The sequence below is a fragment of the Salvia hispanica genome, chromosome 4 (genome assembly GCF_029641045.1).
Source record: "Salvia hispanica isolate PSC_SH4W2 chromosome 4, Shi_PSC_v1, whole genome shotgun sequence".
Lineage (NCBI taxonomy): Eukaryota > Viridiplantae > Streptophyta > Magnoliopsida > Lamiales > Lamiaceae > Salvia > Salvia hispanica.
This window is the reverse complement of record NC_142695.1, coordinates 508,248-522,615: the sequence shown is the minus strand read 5'-3', so window position 1 is coordinate 522,615 and position 14,368 is coordinate 508,248. Positions and strand designations below refer to the sequence as shown.

Below are 14,368 nucleotides of genomic sequence, written 5' to 3'. Positions count from 1 at the left end.
TCTCCTCTGTGCACGTGTGAATTGAAGGTTACACATGGGCGGGGTGGAGATAGAATTTACTGTGTAAACAAGTCAAACCTCCATAACCATATCTTCTCTGATTAATCCTATGCTATGCTATGAATCTGATACTTTGGTGACCGCCGATCTTTTCCCTCCCATTCTCTTCCTTCCTGTAATCAGTTATTCCCACGTGACGTGAGTCTCCCTCTCTCCCTCTATGCGCGAGGACGAGGAGAGGGAGGAGGGATTAATGGCGAAGCCAAATCCAAATCCAAATCCAAATCCAAAGCTGACGATACTACCTCTAATCGCCTTGATTTTCTACGAGGTCTCCGGAGGCCCCTTCGGCGTGGAGGATTCCGTCAGAGCTGGCGGCGGCCCTCTCCTCTCTCTCCTTGGTTTTCTAATTTTCCCCTTTTTCTGGAGCATCCCCGAAGCCCTAGTCACGGCCGAGCTCGCCACCAGTTTCCCCCAAAACGGCGGCTACGTGCTCTGGATATCGTCTGCCTTCGGCGATTTTTGGGGATTTCAGGAAGGCTTTTGGAAATGGTTCAGCGGGGTTATGGATAACGCCCTTTACCCGGTACTCTTCCTCGATTATCTCAAGCACTCTTTCCCGATTTTCAACCACACCATTGCCAGGATTCCTGCTTTGTTAGGGATCACAATGTCGTTGACCTACTTGAATTACAGAGGATTGCACATTGTTGGATTCTCAGCTGTTTTACTCGCTTGCTTCTCGCTTCTGCCGTTTGTTGTGATGGGCCTTCTGTCGATCCCCCGGATTAGGCCCAGGCGCTGGCTGGCGTTGGATCACGCCAAGCTGGATTGGAGGGGCTACTTCAATAGCTTGTTTTGGAATCTGAATTACTGGGACAATGCTAGTACGTTGGCTGGGGAGATTGAGAATCCCAGTAGGACCTTTCCCAGGGCGCTGCTGGGGGCGGTGGTGCTGGTCGTGTGCTCCTATTTGATCCCTCTGCTTGCTGGGACGGGCGCTGTGGAGACCGATCCCACTGAGTGGACTGACGGTTACTTCGCTCAGATAGGGATGCTCATCGGTGGTTCTTGGTTGAAGTGGTGGATCCAGGCTGCAGCCGCCTTGTCCAACATGGGCTTGTTTGAAGCTGAGATGAGCAGCGATGCCTACCAGCTGCTGGGGATGAGCCAGATTGGGATGCTCCCTTCTGTTTTTTCTATCAGGTTTCTTTCTTTTTACACTTGTCTATCTCTCTGTTTATGTGATACTTGATCATTACAGTCTTTACTAGATTATATTATATCTAGGAATTTATAGGTTGTTAAAGTAATTGAATAGCTGAGCTTATAAGTGAAAAAGAGAATAGTGAATTAGAGAGGGAACATTCTAGTTGGTAGAGAATTTTAGTTAGAATAGATTGGTAGGATACATATCGAAAACCATAGTGTTAAAAAAAAAATTGATTCTTGTTTATAAGATTATGAAAGAATGACTGAGTTTCTATTCTTAGCTTATAGTACTAGTATGTTATTTGGGAGCTTATTTTGCCCAATGCTGCTTAAAAGTTCATAAGTTCCTAAACAACTTGTATGTTTTTATTCAAGAGAGGATATCCTCATTCTTTAAAACAATTTTCTTGATTGATATTGTATTTATAAACGCCTCCTAAAAGCACCATGCGGACGTTTTTTCTTTAGTGGAATCTACAACGACAATAGTGGTATTCTACTAAGCAAGCACATGTAGAAGTTTTACAACAATGTACAAGTTTGGTTACTCTCCATTCCCATCTAGAGCGTAAAATGTTTGATTGGCCAATGTTGTCCTAGTTTGCTAAAAGAGTTAACACTTCAGTCTCCAGCACATGAATTATTGTTGTTTTTCCCAGTTGTCGACCATGAAAAATTTCATCTTATTCAGCTGGGAGACACTTTAACAACTGCTCCCATTTTGCAGATCAAAATACGGGACTCCCACATTCAGCATTCTGTGTTCTGCAAGTGGCGTCATATTCCTCTCATGGATGAGTTTCCAGGAGATTCTTGAATTTCTAAACTTCCTCTACGCCGTTGGAATGCTGTTCGAGTTTGCAGCCTTCATCAAGCTGCGAATACAGAAGCCAGAACTACACAGGCCTTACAAAGTCCCCTTGGATACATTTGGTGCTGCGATGCTCTGCCTGCCTCCGGTGTTGTTGCTCGTTTTGGTGATGTGTCTTGCGTCCTTGAAGACGTTCATAGTGAGCGCTGCTGTTATCTTTCTGGGATTTGTTTCGTATCCCGTCTTGAACCATGCAAAGGAGCAGAATTGGATCAAGTTCAACACAGATGAAACTACATTAAGGCCATCAACTGACTCTGATCTTGAAGGCCATTTGGAGCATCAAGAGCTCACCGATGAGGAATCTCACAACCTTCTAGCAGATTTTCCGTCTTCTACAACCGGCCAAGCTTCGGCTGTTGTCTCCTCGGAGGGGGACCCAAAGTTGGAGTAGAAGGTAACTATATATATCGATGCTCTACATGCTTTTAGCAGTAGCAGTTTATATAAAGGAAAAAGATCTTGATTTTTTCAGCTTTGGCTTCCCCACCACTATTTGAGAATTTCATTCGTGCATGAGACTGAAAAGAGAAAATGCACAAAACGGGCAGATGATAAATTAATTTAAAATATTCATGTAAACGCAGCCTTACTATCGTTCTCCAAAAAGATAGGAAATTGCTTATATATTTTCCCTAGACAATGGAATATACTCCATAAGAAAGAAAAGAACGGTTTATGGAAAGGATTTTCTCATAAACCTTGTGTTCAAACATAACCTAAGGATTTGAATTCATTCGCCAAGTTGGATAAGAGCTGCAAACTACGGTTTAATATTCACATATGCTATAATATATTTTGATAAAAATAGTTTTGGAATAAAATGAGTTAATATTTTTGCATTAGATGGTTATGTAGGAATGTGATCTAAAATATTTTTATCTGGGTTCTTGTGTACTATCAAACTGAATCATCTTTGTTATAAAGAGAACGCCTATCCTGCGGCATTTGAGCTCAAAAGTAATCCTTGTCGAAGGTACCTTAAAAACGTATTGAAAGTTATGATGAGGTAGCTAGCAATGAATATCTAATTTAGGGGGTAGCTGCATCATAATTATATGGTTGGATCACCAAAAAAACATTGTCCAAGAAGAATCCATCTTTATCAGCGACGAAACAATCATGATAAGTTGAACACACAAACGAATCATGAGAGGCATTGGCCAACTAACAAATAATGATGGCAGTTTAAGAGAGATCGAGAGATCATCTATCATCTATCATCAGCATCATGAAACACTTATTCTAAATAACTTCTCCCTGCGAAACTAATGTACAATACCTAGTTGAAATAAAACAGAGTTACATTAAGGTAATGACATTTTAATAGTTAATAAAAAAAAGCAATAATTATTGAGTCCAAGACAAGAGGTTGCACTACTACTAGTAATGGATAGCAAAATGAGATTGGAAATCACCAGGCAGTCTTCTTCTTGGACGCATAGTAACTAACGTACCACTTGACAAACCTGGCCAGCCCAGTTTCAAGATCAACAGTGGGGTTATAACCAATCTCGTTCCTGGCCAAACTTATATTGGCATGAGTGAACAAAACGTCGCCGTTCCTGGGCATCTGCAGCACCTTCTTCCTGGCCTTCACCTTGAGCAACTTCTCCAATATGCTGACCAGCTTCCCCACAGGCACGGGGCTGGTGTTCCCCAAATTGTATATCCTCAGCTGGGCTGCCCCCCTCTTGGTCCCCCCGCTGCCGGTGCTCGTCTTGGCCGTGTCCAATGCTGCCAAACAACCCTTCACCACATCATCAATGTAGGTGAAATCCCTGGCGGCCCCGTGGAAAATCTTGATCTCTTTCCCTCTCAGTATGTCCTTGGTGAAGAAGTAGTAGGCCATGTCGGGCCTCCCCCACGGCCCGTAGACGGTGAAGAAGCGCAGGCCGGTGATGGATAGGCCGTAGATGTGGTTGTAAGTGTGAGCGATCTCTTCGCCGGCCTTCTTGGTGGCGGCGTACAAGCTGGCAGGCTGATCGGTCCTGTCCTTCTCCGAGAAGGGGACCTTGGAATTGAGGCCGTAGACGGAGCTGGAGGAAGCCCAGACGATGCTGGGCTGAGGGTTTGCGTTCTTGCAGGCTTCGAGCAAGCTGACGAAGCCCTTGATGTTGCTGTGGACGTATGAATTCGGATTCTGCATTGCGTACCGGACTCCCGCCTGCGCGGCCAGGTGCATCACGTGACTGAAATGGACGATCTCGAACAACTTCGCCAGCAGAGCGCCGTCGTTTATGTCGCCCTCGATGATGTACACGCCCTGCCGTTCCAGGAGGCTTTTTCGGGCTTTCTTCAGCCCGGTTTCGTAGTAGCTGTTGAAATTGTCGAGGCCGACCACTCCGTCGCCGCGCTTCTTCAGGGCCATCGCCACGTGGGTGCCCACGAAGCCGGCGGCGCCGGTGACGAGGACGGTGAGACCGCCGCCCTTGGCCGAATTTCGGGCCTTGAGTTCCCAATTAGGGCTGAGGGTGTGGAGGCTGCGGCGCTTCCCGGCGGGGGAGGCGGCGGGGGGAGAGCAGAAGAAGAGGAGGAGGACGAAGAAGAGGAGGAGGAAGGACCAGAGGGTGAGCCTGGGGTGGAAGCGGACGCGGTGGAAGGCATACGGCGCCGATTTGAATTTGCCGGTGGAGGAGGGGATGATCGGGTCCAAGTGTGAGAGAATGGGCTTCAGTTGACTCATCGGAAATACCAGCGATTGCGTGTCTGATGTTGGGACTCCAAGGGGATTTCGCTGGCTTTTGCATTTTTATACCAACACTCTAAATTTAATTTATGTCACTTTTCAATCAGGATTTTAAATTTTTTTTTTTATTTTCAACTAGTATTTCATGATTAATTCTCGAAACTAAATACACATTCTAAATAATAAATAATCAAAGTCCAGTCCACAGCAAATGGCAATGATAGGTCACATTTATTGTGTTGGACATTTGTGATTAATATGGTCACAAATATCGTAATAATTCAAGGAAAACGCGTACTCTAATCATATTGTCATAAATCCTCCGTGATTTCATATGTATACCTGTTTTATTAATTAGAAACGTCTTTCAACTTTAATTATAATATCATTAATATGTCCTATTTTGTCTATGCAAATTAGCTAGCATAGAGTTCGCCTGACTATATGACTCAACTTTATTTTACCCAATTAATACCCGCAAGTGTACGGGGCTATCGTAGCAAACAGCAAGCAAGAGTATATCGTATCCCACAGAGACAATTAAGTGTAAACCTAAGTACCACGAACCAATTTCAACTACTATCCAGACGATCGAGAATTTTGGTTTTAAACTAACAACTACTAAAAGCATATAAAAACAGAGATTAAAATAAGCACTTAAACAAGAAAACAAAGAAGCAAGTTGTAAAAATGATAGAGAAATATGCAGAATTCAAGGATCCGATGCACAACTCATAGCCTAACCCAATTGAAACCGATTTACCATTTAAAGTCTCCAGAATTGTTGAATCAATCACAAATATAGATTAAACCCCCTCCCGAGGTGAGAAATCCGTAGATTAGGTGTAATAATTGAAGTCCCCTTCTAATTCTTAGACCTAACTCCTAATAGTTCGATTAGATTAAAGATCCCACTCAAAACCTCAACTCTCCCGAGTTTTACTGAATTAAGGTGTGAAGTATCCCTCTTTCAAGATTAATTATTTCACCTCCCGATTACTCTAAGAAACCCTAACACTACCAATTGGTGATCAAGCAATTGACAGGAAAAAGCACAGGAATAAACCAAACAATTACAAGAGCTAGATAAAAACGAAGTCAATTGGATTAAAACTATGAATCAATGCATCTTCACCAAGAATTCTACATAAAAGATGTTTAGCTACTCATGTTTATGGTAGAAAACAAAAAGAAACTAAGCAAAACAATGGAAATCATGATCTGAATCGCAATTGGCGGAGGAATTGAAGCTTGAATCTTCAATCTTCTTCCAAGAGTTCTTCACAAAAAGAGAGCGTGTGTTTTGTCGCATGTAGAGAATGAATAAAATTGACCTAATTCTTCCTTCTTATTCCCCTCTTCAAAAATAGCGTTTCTGCTTTGAAAAACGTCAGATTGACGGACCCGGCCGGGTGGAATTAATCCACTGGAAATTCACCCGGCCGGGTGGGACTTCTTTGGTACTCTGGAATCTCGCAGGCATAATTACGCCACCCGGCCGAGTGGAATTATAGGGCAATAATGCACCCGGTCGGGTGAGATTTTCTGGACAGCGCAATGTTTGTATAACGGCCATAACTTCTTCTACCGAACTCCGATTGAGGCGTGTGAGATACCTACGCGAAGCTCTTTCGAAGACGAAGAGATTGGTATGCATTAGGGGTTGATTGGACTTCAAAATCTCCCGTAAATATTGTCTCAAACCAAGGCTGCTGCACATCCACATATTTTGTACCTTTTTCTACACATTCTTAACAAAATGGTCAACATACCAACATAATAGAGAAGTAGATATAAACAAGTCCAATAATAGAAAAAATATGATCAAATTCATACATAATCACCCTCTAAAACCATGTAAAATCCAAGTATGTCACTATACTCGTACTCCCTCCGTCCCGCTTTAGCAGTCCCATTGACTTTTCTGCACTCGTTTTGTAAAAATGATAATAAATAGTTAAAGTGGAGAAATAATAAAATAAAAAAGAGAATAATGTAGATAAGACGTTTCTCTATATTATTCTCTTTTTTACTTTATTATTTCTCCACTTTAACTATTTATTATCATTTTTACAAAACGAGTGCAAAAAAGTCAATGAGACTGCTAAAGCGGGACGGAGGGAGTATATACTATTATCGAATTCTCTAAATTATTATCTCTCTTATTTACTCTCTTTTCAGTTCAATTAGTTATATTATCATTTTTAAAAAAAAATAACTACTTAAAATAAAACATTCTACTACTACTTATTTATCACTTGTGTTGTTGTACACATAAATATTACGATCATATATGTAATAATTTATATATTGACTAATTAATTTCATGATTCAATATAGTATATCAATAAAATTTAGTGATCGACCACAAGAAAATTAATTAAATCCACTGCTTAATTACTTAACAAATACTAACGAGTTTCCAACACTAAAATCACCTTATCAGTTTGGCGACCCCATACTCCTAATTTTGTGGGTGAAGCATAATGGTGTCTCAACATAAAAATATGATCCCAAAAGCCCAAGACTGAAGAAAGAGAAATGCACGCAAACAAAATTGGCTGAATTATAAATTTCGACCCAATGCCTTTTCATCGTGCTAACTAATTTCTGGCCTTTTTACTAGAACGGGCGAAACCATCTCATCAGCTTATACTACTAATATCATAAAAATTATAAGTATATTGTCAAGACATTTTCCATACTGTATACTGTAGTAGTAGTAGTGGTAGTAGTACTATTTATAATAAGTACACCTAAACAATACTTCTATTTATAGTCTATACTTTATATTTAGGGAACAAATTAATTTCATTGTTAGGCACACACCAACCAAAATTAGTGTAGCTTGAGAGAGGTGCTGAGTTGGATCAAAAGAGAGGGATGGAAGGAGATAGAGTTTGAGATGGATGCCTAGTACTCGCAGTGACAAATTTACGGAAGGATGAATCTATCTTTGGGACAGTAGTAGAAGATTTTCATCAGCTTTTGAAAGAGGTCTCCGGATCCTCTATGAGGTTTGTAAGGTGATCAGCGAATCAAGTTGCCCACACGCTTGCTCGGGCATCTGGTTCTATAGCTGAGAGCAAGTTTTGGTTGAATTGTATTCCTATTTTTATTCGCGATGTAATCGTTATGGATTTGGTTAAATAATATCTTACATTTGGTGAAAAAAAAAAAAAACTACTTTATGCTACACTACACATTGATGCAAATCTTAAATTACCTTATTTATCACTTTCAAAAGTGTCTTCAATTAAAAGAATTGGGCTAGCAAAAAGAATTATTTTCTTAGGCCCCCTGTGAATTCTTTCTCCCCCATCAATAATGTGTTTCGTTCTTTAATTCCATTCGCATTTCTTAAATTGGTCGTGAAGTCAAGTCCTTCAAACAAAAAAAAGAATCCGGGCTCTTAGGAAAAAAAGTCCAGCTAACATCCGATATCCTTTCGAGAATAAGTAAAAAAACGATATGAAAATTGAGAGTGTTTACAAAATATTATCCATTAAATAATTCATGCATGAATTTATTACATATGCAAATAGTAGACAAAATTAGGCTACATATACAAACTGGTTGTATTACCCAATCTAAGAGTGGGTATAGCAACCGAAGTGTTTGTCTTTTGTAGCACAATTCCAAGAGTTTCTGACATATCAAGCTTCTTACCATCTGCTAACTTCCAATCAAAGGAATGCAGAAATGAAGCCAACAAATGAGCAACCATTCTTTCTGCCAAGGGCAATCCAGGGCACATTCTTCTCCCCGATCCGAATGGAATAAACTCAAAATTGTTGCCTTTGAAATCCAAGGTTGTAGAATCTAGTAGAAACCTCTCAGGCTTGAACTCTCCTGGGTTGTCCCAGATTGTAGGATCTCTTTGTATTGCCCAGACATGTAGTAAAATCTTGGTACCCTTGGGGATTGTGTATCCTCCGACAGTTGTGGTCTGAAATGGCACTCTTGGGACTAGCAAGGGTACTGGAGGATGCAATCGGAGCGTTTCCTTGATGACGGCATTTAGAAAATTGAGTTTGGGCAAGTGGGACTCTTCCACTATTTTGTCCATCCCCACCACCTCAGATAGTTCCTTCTGTGCTTTCTCCATGGCCTTCGGGTTGTTGAGGAGCTCCGACATTGCAAATTCCACTGTTGTTGCTGACGTGTCCGACCCTCCACTTATGATCTCCTATATATATTTTCATTTTCCGGATAAAATGAAAATGAAAATTAGTAGTAGTAAAATAAAGCACTTACAGCTAACAAGGATTTAATTTGATCTCGTGAAAGAGTTGGCAGATCTGAGTCCTTTTTCTCCTTATGTTCCAACACGATCTGTAGAAAATCCTTCCTCCCCTCATTCTTCAGCATTGATCCAGAAAGCTTCTCGTGCTGAGAGATGAACTCTTCGAGTATTTTATCAAGAGAATCCACCACTTTCCCCATCCGTCGCTCCACTCCCTGTAGATCAAGCCTTGACAAAACAGGGAATAGATCTGAAACATTAGGTTTCCCGAGGAGATGACTGATCTCTGAGTTGATGGCTCGGAACTCAGCTCCGAGCCTCTCCCTCTCTTGATCCACTCCTCCCCACATAAGGCTCATCAGCAGGCTGACTTCCGTCTGAAACACGAGCTGTCCGAAAGCCACAGACCGTCCGATGTTGTCGTACACGGATCGGACGGCCTTCCTGATCTGGTCCCTCCTCAGCTCGCGGGAGGCGTGGAGGCCGGCGGTGCTCTGCGTCTCGCGCACGAGCACCTTCCTCATGGCCCGCCAGCTGGAGTCGGGGGGCGAGAAGACGACGTCCCTGGCGCCGCGGCTGTAGGCGAGGGCGGCCGCGGTGGCGTCACGGTGGGAGAAGATGTGGTCCTGGTCGCGGACGACCTGCTTGAGCAAGGAGGGGGAGGTGATGACCACCGCCAACTTGCTGCCGAGGCGGAGCTTGTAGATGGGGCCGTACTGCTGGGACAGGTCGGCCAACTGTTGGAGCATGTTGCGGCTGCTCATGAAAGGAAGATACCCCAGGATCGGGATGCCACGTGGCCCCGGAGGATATTTTCCACCATCCTTGCTTTTGTACCACAACATCAATATGGATGCTACCACTACTATTACACATCCCACAATTATTGAATCCATCCTATCTCTTCTGTCTCAACTTAATTTAACTACTCCAACTAGTATACTTATTTATACTAGTACTATAAGAATTGCACCTTGATCCCAAAGTCTTGAATTGTGGTTAAACAAATCAATACTAGTAATTGTGTTCTTCGGTTGACTGAAATTAATTCATAATGAACGCCGCACACGCTATTCTTATTTCAGAAAAATGGCAATTAATGTTTTCATACCTTTCATATTATTCACACCTTCTATTGCAATTTTGTGTTACATCATTAATTTATTGCATGTACCAGTGAATGTCACGTGGCAATCTTGCATTTGAAATTTAAGGGTGTAAGAAAAATATATATACACAACTATGAAAGTCATGATGTACCAATTTGAAGTGTTGTTGCTATATACATCCGTTGACTTCATACATTTAATTTTCATTTTGATATGGAGATGTCAATGATGATGAAAGTAGTGGGCAGAATGATCCTCTCAGAAAGTCAAATTTTAATTTCTTTTCCGACCATTAATTTTTTTATGTGAAGATTTCAACATATACTCTATTAAACTATATGTCACATGGAAAACTCATTCAACGATGACATAGTTCGTGATTTCATTAATTGAACGGCTTTATATTGCACCACAACTTATAATTTCATTTTGATATTGGAGATAATTTGAATGAAAATAGAATATATCCTACAACAAAATAGCTATATCACATCTTAGGGCTAATGAATAAATAGACGTATATATCATATTGCAGAAAAAATAAGATACTAGGAGTATTATATCAAGATAATACGAAGCACAATTTGCCAAATTAACAATGAGTTAGTACGATTGGCCAAGGAATCAATCATCTATCTACCTGCCCCACCTAACATAACATAACATTCAGAGAAGTAAATGTTCCCCCTCAAATTTCCCAATATATGTGTATGTAACTCATTTATTTTAAGTCATATCCATGTAAACATACACCATCAAAAATTTTATGGTTACCTATAATTTGGTGTTGAGTAGCTAGTTGCCATGACCGACTTGCCGTCTAACTGTGCGAGCACAATTTGCAAAATATCTGACCAATTGGGCACATTTTAGAGGGTCATTAATATGTTCCTTGTAGCAATTTAAACATGCATTCTTCTCATCAAGGCACGGTATAGGCTTGCTATTTGGAAGCTCGAACTCTTTATCATGAAGATCCTTTGCTCTTTCAGTGACCTCCTGCAACATGTTCTCCTCATTCTTATGCAGCCTCTCCACGACTTTCTCGCTCTCCTCAAGGACAGACCGCATGGCCTCTAAGTTTGAATTTGGAGGTTTATGAGAAGGCAACTGAATTGGCCATGCAGTTGAAGATGGGCCTCCAACTCCAAGTGCGTCTGAATCACCAGGAAGCTGTTGTGCTTGAGGTTGTTGGGGATTTTTTTGTCTTGGCTTCCTGGTTTTCTTTTTTACCTTCTCAGTCTCACCATCATCGAGAAGTTTTTTAACTAAGTTGCTGCTGATCTGAACTGTGAATGATTCATCCATGACACCAGCTGCTCTTTAGCTCCTGATATATTTATTCGAGCAAGCCAAATAAACACGTGGAAATAAAATTTTAATTGATGGTTCCACCTAACCTAAGGTTTTACTGTCCTAACTTGAGAACGGTTTAGCAAACTCCAGAATCCGAGGATATATCATCAATGAAATTGATTACTCACAAGCATCCAGTAGCTAGATTTCTTGACCATAATACGATTTTCTTGATTCTTGATAATGGTGATCCAAAACCAATTAGCTGATTGCATTATATGAAAACAATGCACATTTTCCTCCTCAATGATACATTCAATCTTGCCATAGCTGGAAACAAATCAATCAATGATCACCAAGAGCAGAACTAATGCATACCATAACTATTCATTCTGTTCTATCATATATGCTCTAGTACTTTACCTATGCCACATCCAATGAAGATTATGGAGAGGAAAGCATAATTGTTAAGTTAGGGCAGGTTCCCTAGGACATGGACTACAACCAATTATTGAGTATCAAAAGTGAAGTAATAGATAGTATCAAGCAGAAGGGCATCTAGGAAACATAGCTACATAAGTGAATTGTTCTTAAAAGAGTAAAAGACATTTGACATTAACTGAAAAAATGAATGGCACAAAACAATTAACAGGAAATTACATGGCAAGTCAGCATTGGGTAATTGAAAATTTTGACATGCTAAGCTATTCACGTTGAATTTTGGATATGCAATTCACATTGAGAATTAGATATGGTTACCATATTGAGCTCTAGATATCCTAGATAGTCTTTCATCACCAGGTGGGATTTAGATATACTATTCACAAATACAACGAAGGTGAGTACAATAACTATTTCGGAATCAAATTGTACCTTCTCAATTGAAATTTTCTTTTTGGAAGAAAAACAGTGGAAACCCAAATCACATTACGAAATGATGGCAACGAGCAACGAACGACGAAGTGCTAGATGCTGACGGGGGTGGCGGCGGTTAGCGTGGAGCTGAGAGACACAGTCGCAGGCCGCAGAGATCGCATAAGTTGCGATTAATTTTAAGGGTTCATTTTTTATTTGTTTTGGTTTTAATATTAGTTTTAATTTTAAATTTATTAATATCGTTCACGCTAATTTAAAACTGAATTTGAATTGAAATAATGTAATAAAAATAAATGTAGCAACCCAAGTACCCAACTCTCTTTTTATTAACTAAATCCCAAACCTTATAACAAAAATAATTAACCAAAACCATCTCAATTAAATCAAAACATTTCTCTCTCATGACATATAACTTGGACTCTCAAGAGAAAATCCCTCTCAGCCCAATTGTATGATGTATTTTGGCACTATATTCTCAAACATAATAAAATTTAATTACGAATTTAGTCTGTAGCTGATAACTTGAGTTCTAACATTTTCAGTATCTGGACAATTCTATTAGTGCTATTATTCCCTAGGCATAGATATAATCACTTTAGAGAGACTTTACACTTTTTTAAGCTATTTTTTTGAATTAAGACCAAAATTATCTATTGGTTATTCTTTTACTAATGTGTTTTATTCAAAAAGTATTTGTAATGATATTAAATACTTTATCAAGTACCTTCTTTATTATTTTTGTTTCAATCAATTTTCACTTTACTTTTTCTCTTATTTTTTTCTATTTTTTTTAATCTTTTTTCATTTTCTTATTCTTTTTTTCCTTCTTATTTTGCATTCTAGAAACATGAATTAGAAATCACATTGAAGTTAATAATCATGTAAATTGGAATATATGATTGTGTTATTATTGTTTTATATATTTATGAGTATAATATCCTAAATTCATGAGTGATTATTGTATTAAATTTTAAACTATATGATTTGTACCAAAATTGTCTTGAACATTCAATATATTATAAAATACTCAAAAAATAATTATATCAGATTAACAGTGATATTATAACAACAGTAAATATATAGAAGTATTTATCAACACAATTAAAATCTATACATCAAATATAAAGGGCATGACATCTCTGCCCTTCACACTCTAGAGTGGAGTTTTGTAATATTCTCTTCAGCGCAGAGTCTGGCTGGCTCCAGTTGATAATTGACTTGATTAGCTCAATGCCACCCTTTTCCTCGACTTTTGCTTTCGCTTTCTTGAATGGTGCGATCTTCGGTTTATGGCAAATTTACACACACCTGACTCAAAAGGATCGTTAGTTCACTGATTTAAGTGCAGTTTTACTATAGAACACATGCATGAAACGAGCATCATCATTGGGACATCCCAAAAAGGACTACGACTCAACTTAATTGGGACGGAGAGAATATTTAGTAGTAGTTGTATAAATTATACTCCTCCTAAAATTGAGAAAAAGAATATCTAAGAAAAGTTAGGATTCATAATCTGAAAAAGTTGTAATCCTTGGTTTTAGGATTCTGATTACTTTTCCAATTTTATTAAAAATCAAAACAAATACAAGAATTTAAAAATTAAGAACTCAAATTGCTTTTTCAGAAAAAATCCTGACAACTAAATATGGCCTCCCAGGATTATAGATTGAAGTTTTTCATTTTGTGTCTTTACACAATAATGGTTTGTGTTTGTGTGTAGATTTTTATAAACACTGATTCACCTACTCATACATAAGTCGCCCTTTACAGTTTACACCATAAACACCTGGGAATATTTCTATGCTTTCTCTAATTCGAATTCAACTTTGCTAGAAAGATCTCATGGTACTCACTCATGTTTTATTAGTATTTTGGATTGTTCATAAATTAATGAAACCATTTAGTAGTACTTTTTTTGCACTTTTGGTTCATATTTTATTAACTTTTTATACTCACATTCATTTTATTTTGTCCCTTTATTTTTTTTCACTAAGTAAATAATTTCTAAAAACTCATCGTACTATTGAAAAACTTTTTAAATAGTAGACAGAGGAGTCATTGACGCA

General features: G+C 39.1%; 3 protein-coding genes and 1 pseudogene across 3 annotated transcripts; 1 reads left to right on the top strand and 3 right to left on the bottom strand.

Moving 5' to 3' along the window:
• The first annotated feature begins 71 nt into the window (after positions 1–71).
• PUT5 (Amino acid permease family protein) lies at positions 72–2,557 on the top strand. The gene is made up of 2 exons (XM_048094747.2): positions 72–1,206; positions 1,940–2,557. Exons 1-2 carry the CDS (start codon positions 221–223, stop codon positions 2,475–2,477), a joined length of 1,524 nt encoding a protein of 507 aa, XP_047950704.1. The 5' UTR covers positions 72–220; the 3' UTR covers positions 2,478–2,557.
• An 812-nt stretch (positions 2,558–3,369) lies between these two features.
• LOC125196293 (UDP-glucuronate 4-epimerase 3 pseudogene) lies at positions 3,370–4,836 on the bottom strand (annotated as a pseudogene).
• A 3,421-nt stretch (positions 4,837–8,257) lies between these two features.
• On the bottom strand, positions 8,258–9,974 carry LOC125192430 (labd-13Z-ene-9,15,16-triol synthase, chloroplastic-like). Its single transcript, XM_048089995.2, has 2 exons — positions 9,030–9,974; positions 8,258–8,961 (listed from the first exon to the last, which is right to left on the bottom strand). The coding sequence occupies exons 1-2, from the start codon at positions 9,912–9,914 to the stop codon at positions 8,332–8,334; spliced, it is 1,515 nt and encodes a 504-aa protein (XP_047945952.1). The 5' UTR covers positions 9,915–9,974; the 3' UTR covers positions 8,258–8,331.
• Positions 9,975–10,751: 777 nt separating this feature from the next.
• Positions 10,752–11,457, bottom strand: LOC125193175 (uncharacterized). Its single transcript, XM_048090929.2, has one exon. It carries the CDS (start codon positions 11,433–11,435, stop codon positions 10,923–10,925), a length of 513 nt encoding a protein of 170 aa, XP_047946886.1. The 5' UTR covers positions 11,436–11,457; the 3' UTR covers positions 10,752–10,922.
• Between the last annotated feature and the right edge of the window lie 2,911 nt (positions 11,458–14,368).

Bases quoted from the DNA above. Each gene is read 5' to 3' on its own strand.
- PUT5 (XM_048094747.2), top strand. From the start codon at position 221: ATGCGCGAGGACGAGGAGAGGGAGGAGGGATTAATGGCGAAGCCAAAT. The intron at 1,207-1,939 runs GTTTCTTTCTTT...CCCATTTTGCAG, and splicing joins CCTTCTGTTTTTTCTATCAG to ATCAAAATACGGGACTCCCA.
- LOC125192430 (XM_048089995.2), bottom strand. From the start codon at position 9,914: ATGGATTCAATAATTGTGGGATGTGTAATAGTAGTGGTAGCATCCATA. The intron at 8,962-9,029 runs GTAAGTGCTTTA...AAATATATATAG, and splicing joins AAATTAAATCCTTGTTAGCT to GAGATCATAAGTGGAGGGTC.
- LOC125193175 (XM_048090929.2), bottom strand. From the start codon at position 11,435: ATGGATGAATCATTCACAGTTCAGATCAGCAGCAACTTAGTTAAAAAA.